The sequence below is a fragment of the Triticum urartu genome, chromosome 1A (genome assembly GCF_056163025.1).
Source record: "Triticum urartu cultivar PI428250 chromosome 1A, HENAU_Tu73, whole genome shotgun sequence".
Lineage (NCBI taxonomy): Eukaryota > Viridiplantae > Streptophyta > Magnoliopsida > Poales > Poaceae > Triticum > Triticum urartu.
The window spans coordinates 137,394,111-137,400,110 of NC_141873.1; the positions used below are offsets into that span (position 1 = coordinate 137,394,111).

The 6,000-nt window shown below is 37.7% G+C and overlaps 1 protein-coding gene across 1 annotated transcript in view; it reads left to right on the forward strand.

Annotated features, from left to right (window-relative positions):
• The window catches only part of LOC147990376 (uncharacterized), a 34,869-nt gene extending 29,180 nt beyond the window's left edge, over positions 1 to 5,689 (forward strand). Inside the window, exons 2-7 of the mRNA XM_087538189.1 lie at positions 998 to 1,075; positions 4,270 to 4,421; positions 4,504 to 4,614; positions 4,702 to 4,770; positions 5,447 to 5,560; positions 5,648 to 5,689. Of these exons, the coding sequence (XP_087394315.1) occupies positions 998 to 1,075; positions 4,270 to 4,421; positions 4,504 to 4,614; positions 4,702 to 4,770; positions 5,447 to 5,560; positions 5,648 to 5,689 (566 nt within the window). The remainder of the gene's footprint in view (positions 1 to 997; positions 1,076 to 4,269; positions 4,422 to 4,503; positions 4,615 to 4,701; positions 4,771 to 5,446; positions 5,561 to 5,647) is intronic.
• Positions 5,690 to 6,000: the final 311 nt, after the last annotated feature.

The following is a 6,000-nucleotide window of genomic DNA, read 5'->3' on the forward strand; positions in this document are numbered from 1 at the left end:
GGCCCTGGCCACGCCGGCTGGGTGACGGCTTGGTGCCGCTCGCGGTGACTTCATCTGCAACACCCTCAACTCGTGCTAACTGCGCCACCCTTGACCGTGGTGGCGGTGTTGTCCTCGCTGATTGGACGACGACCGGATCTGCCTGCTGTTGTAAGCCGCTGCTCTAGTCAAAAAGGTTCTCTCTCCATCTCTCTCACTCTCTGGTTTAGATAGTTTTTCGATTGCTAGTTTAGATAGTTGTAACTGTATATGAGTAGCAAAATTCTGAAATTATGATTTGGTTTTAGCATCGAAAGCAAGCAGTGTGTTGTCCACTATTCAGTACATCTTGACGTTGTTTAGTAGCATCGTCAGCACTTGGGGTTGTCAGTTTCAATATCTTGCGTATAAAAGGTGTATGGAAGGTCAAAGGAATAAAAGAAATTTATAGCTAAAAAGGAAATAGAAGAACTGATTGATATGAAGATGCATGAACACATGAATGAGCCATTCAACTATGTAAATTGATGTCAGAATGTAGACAAGATATTTCAACACAGTGAGTAGGAAATATTTCATATAGTCTATCTGTTGAGTTTGTTCACGGCTACTGCAAGTGCATGAATGACAGAAATAGTAGCTTCAGTGATCCATCTTGAATGACGCCATCCTTGAATTTAGGTAAAAGTGGCAGGGCTACTGCATTTTACAATTGCTGTAGTTATGTACATGAAATTTTCTGTGTGTGTTTACCATTGATGTATAGTTATCCACATGATTATTATATAGTTATCCATGTTGAGCATCATATGATTTTCCTGTCCACTTTCCATGCGAGATTCGTATAATATCAATAGAAGTAGGTATTTCATATAGTCTATCTATTGAGTTTGTTTTCTCTGGCCAAAGCTAGTAGCCTCTGTTTTATGTTATGAATAAATGGAAGTCCTCCAACATCGTTCATTGGTTTTCTACATTTTTTCAGAAACTGACTAGTGTCAGTGTTGTTTGCTTGAAGAAAATGTTCCTGTTCGTGGTGTCGGAACAACAGTTGTCAAAGCAACAGAGAACAAAGACATTGCTCAACTGGAATCAAGTAGGTATTATGATCTGTTCTTTCCATGAATAAATGTCGATTAATGCATTGTTCATCTGTATGATATAGGAACTGGGTTATTTTTTTGGCTGATGAGTGGTTTTCTATTTTAGTGTGTATGATGTATTTTGTGTGGGTATGCGGCTGGTGATTGTAGCAATTCATTTTTATTTCAGATTTAAGTAGAAAACCAGACCATATCTTTGGATGCTCAGTACTCCGAGCACAAGTACCCCAACGCTATGCACAAACTAGCACTCCGAGCACAAGTACTCTTAGTTTGTTTGAAGACAAGGGATGGAAAATTGGTAGAGGGGAGCCTAGGATCTTATCACATGAAGAATACAAGACAGCCATGATTTTTATCTTAATAAACATGCCTGAAATGGATGATATTGTGAAGTAAGTTATCTGAATTAGCATTTCTGTTACAACCATCTACAATAAATTAAATTTGGTACTAATGGTTTAAACAGAAAAATGTAGACAATTTGAACTTGACCAATGGAGGCGTCCTCGACAACCAATTACAAAACAACTTGATAAACTTAGGCGTGATGGTGCGGGTTCAGGAAAACCGAACTTGTTGGATTGGTTCAAAACTTTGGTAAAGCACTATACATACTAGCAAATAAAGCACCCTATAGTTTTCAATGCCTAATAACTCTATGTACATATATTGTCTTCTTGGAGTGCATAAAGGATGCATCTATTAATAAAGAATTACGCGATCTTTCGTGAGGTTGTAGCATGAGAGTAAAGTCCTATGACATGTATGAAGTTAATGGGTTCAGATTTCGATCATAGAAATATGAAAACCATAGAGAAGGGGACCTTTCTTCTAGAAATACCAGTGTTCTTGCTCTTGGAATAGATGATGCAACCAATGAGGAGCTTGAATACTACGGTGTTATTAAGGACATCATAGAACTTAAATTTGATGGTGATGAGGACTTCAGTCTTGTGATGTTTGATTGTCACTGGTTTCATCCAACTAAAGGAGTGAGGCATTTGAATAGATTTGGCTTAGTTCAAGTAGCACCTGCGTCAACCAACCCAGCTAATGAGCGTTCTGCTATTGCCGGCCAAGTGTGCTTAGTCTATTATATTCCATATGCTTGCACTTCACTTGCAAGTCTTATTGATTGGCAAGTTGCTTACAAGGTACCACCTCTAGGCAATATGGAAAATCCCACACATGATGACTACACAACAGCAACACCCACTAATGCAGATGTGTTCCAGGAGAATAATTTAGAGGCCAGTGATTTCATTGTACAAGTAGGATCACAACTTGACAACTTAACAGTACGTGGTTCAGATGAGGTGGTTGATCCAACCGAATTGTCTCATATTAGCAACCGACATAATTTGGGTGATGAAAGGATTCAAGAACAAGTTATTGAGGATGAAAACTATGATGAAGTGATCATTGAGGAAATTGAAGAAGATGATGATGATTTCTAGCCCATTTTCTATTTATTATTGTTGTTTGTAATTTGGGTGGTTGAATACTTGGCAACAAACACTTATGTATATGCTATTGTTATGTTTTATCTTGATTGTCTAGTTGATTATAAACTGTTCTTTGTTATCTTTATCTTATTTTTTTCAAGAATCACATGTTACAGGATGACAATTGGAAGAAAAGCATCTTGACTTGCTGTAGCCATCAAACCAGCGCCTATTGCTCGGAACACTACTGCTGCTGATGGCACTTACGATGGGTATGTAAGAGGAGTTTCAGATCTTCCTCCTGCTATTCCAAATAATGAAGACCGTCCAATCATTCGACCCTTTGGCAAGACGTATGTCTTATTAATTAGTATAAGTAGTTTATTGCTCAGCAATATGTTTTCCTTTTCTAATACTTGTTTTTTTGCATTTACTACCTTCTTTGTAGGCATTGGAAGGACATTCCCGTTGTTCGAAAGGGAAGGCGACCAACAAGTGTATTAACATGCCTTTTGAAAAGTAACCATCCAGGTATTCTGGATTATGATGGTGTGAAGGTGATTGCAACGGAGTGGGAGCATTATCTTGTGGTGAAGGACACAAATGGTCATTCTGTTGCAAAAAAAATTGAAGATGCTTTTTGGGTATAAATTATTTAAATTGCTTTTTTTGGTTGACCAAGGTAATTTTCTCTCCTTTTTATTAAACCATTTGTCAATTCTCATTGTAGCTAAGGTACAAGTATGAAGATGCATACTCAGAGAAGGCAAAACAACATGTTCGAAGGTGTTGCAAGTCACTTTTGCCAAGTATATTTTACTATGCAAGAATCCAAGCCATAATTGATCATTTTCGGAAAACTGAGAACACTAGCATGAATGACAAACTTGCTGGGCAATACTATTTGGATAGAGCTCAGTATTTGGCACAAAGGCAAGGTTGGTTAGGAAAAGAAGCTTGGATTGTTGTAGTTGATGAGTGGTGCAGTGAAGAGTGGATTGCAAAATCCAAGAAATACCGTGCCAATCGTTTCAGCTCAAAGTTCAAGACTCACAAAGGTGGTTCCAACTCCATGACTACTATAAGTCAAAAAATGGTTATCAACTAAACTTAATAGTTTTCTTTATCATCACTTGCCATATGCACAATTATAAATATCTTACAAGTCATGAATCTTGTGCAATGTAGTCCGAGGAAACCGGCGAAGAAGTTAACCAGATTCAGGCTTGGGTGCATACACACAGTGGACAAGAGCACACCTTTAATTCTCAACACACCAGAAGCAACTAAATGTTTGGTATGTGTTTGTTCCCATTCCTAGACAAAAAAACATAGATAACTATTACTATGTGGATGGCATGTGCTGGGAGAGATTTATGTTAATTTTCAAACATGTAATACTCATTCACTATACAATTGCAATGATTCTTCCTACTTGCATCTAAGTCTGGTTCTAGCTAGAACATCCAAAATTATTTTGTAACTTAGTCAATGTTCATAGTTTTTCAGCAATACCTGAACATTTGTCTACCTTTGTTTTCTTTTTGAGTAGGCGCTTTACACAGAAAAGGCTAAAGAGTTAAATGGACAGGACTATGATATTCTGAAAAATGATGTTAGTTCTAAAGCACTGTATGATTGCTCTAATGGGAAGCCACATGGTACATGGTCTCTCTTTAATGGCATTGTCAATGACATCGAGGTCATTTCTGAGGTGAGAGCTACTGGTACATCTTCAGCAGCCTTGAAGCGTCGTCGAGATGAAGAAATTGAAGATTTGCGTAGAAAGGAGTCTAAGAAGACTAAAAAAGCAGAGGCTTATGCCAACAATCTCTTGTCATGGGGTGTTGGCATGTACGAGCACTGCAATGGGATACATAAGTTTCTTCAGGTGCTGGTTATACACTTGATGTTTATCAATTAATTTGCTAGCATTTGAAAGTAACCACTATTTGAATTTTCTTGTTTTACAGACTTTGGCAACTAACCAAGGTGTGCCTATTGGAGAAATACCACCGCCGCCGGTTCCACCTCCTTCTCGTTCACTTTCTCCACCTGAATCTCCACAACGATCTACTATCCAAGTATGTAATCAATCATCTCAAGCAAAACACACAATACATTTAAAGCACGATAAGGATTGCTTCTAAAACCTGGCTCTTCTTTTGCAGATTCTAGAAAATAGCGAAGAACCGCCAGCTTTGTGTGCCCAACAAGAAACAAATCCCATATCTTTTCATGTATGTATTTCTCCAACTGATCTCAAATGATACAACTAGTGATGGTCTGTTCACTGTGATGTTCACATACTTGTGACAATATGCATGCTTCTGTGATGTATGATGGTAGCCTGTGTGGTGCTGGATCATTTGGGATTAATGTTGATTAATGGGGATGTGTGAGGATGTTGGAGGGATCATAATATATTTTCTTATGTCCAGTTGTCCAATTTACAGTTGTTATGCTGCCAAAATTTATATCAGCATTTGCATGTCTTGGTTCTCAATACTGTAAATAGGAAATTTTGTTTAGAACTTTGGCGACTTGATGTAATTCACTAATTTGCATTGCAACAGACTTGAGTGTAGTTCATACTTTATTTGGAAATTAAGATCATGACTTCTTTTGCGATTATGTGTAGAGTAAAAGTAATATCTCACAACCTAAGTATATTCTGGGTTACTAGAGGTGTGAGAAGTACTTAACATTACCCTTTTTATTTCCTGGAAAAGTTTCAAAATGCTCCTGTTCTTTGTGCACATACCGTAGAATATTTTCACACTATTCAAATTACTGCATTAGAAATGAGTGACTATGGCACCTTGATCCTTAACTTATAATTCCTATTTAATTTCCTGTAGTAAGTTCTTATTGTCATTTTCCTAGCTTTAAAGATTTGTGAATCTTAATTTTCAGGAACATGGTGTTGCCTCAAGTGTTCCTGTTGTAGACGATGAAGGGATGTTTGGGGGCTTTTTCAGTCAGTCTAGAGATGGTGCACTAAGCCTATCACTATTGAGTAGCCAGTTGGTTCCTTGATGTTCTTGGATGTATAGTGTGTGGAGTGCATTTTGGTGCATGTATAGTTAACATGCTGGTACATGTTCTGTGATGTAGGAAACTTTAGTTGACCTACATCAGTCTGTACGTGCTAATTGAGATGCTTAATCAATTAGATGTAGCAAACTCTAGCTAGCAAGCCTATTTTTTGTCAAACTGTGATGGCTGACGATGGCTGGTGGATGTCTTGGCATCTACTGTATGCATGCGACAAGTGATATCTAAATGTATATATTAATTATTTGACGTTATTTTCATTTCATAATTATTGACCCATTTTGAATTACGTTAATTATTGTTGTTATGAATTCAAATTCAAATTACACGTTTGGATTATGCCACATATGGGGCTGGTGTTTCCCTACAGTATGTACCTCTAGGGGAAGTATGGTGGTGTCATGCAAAAGGGC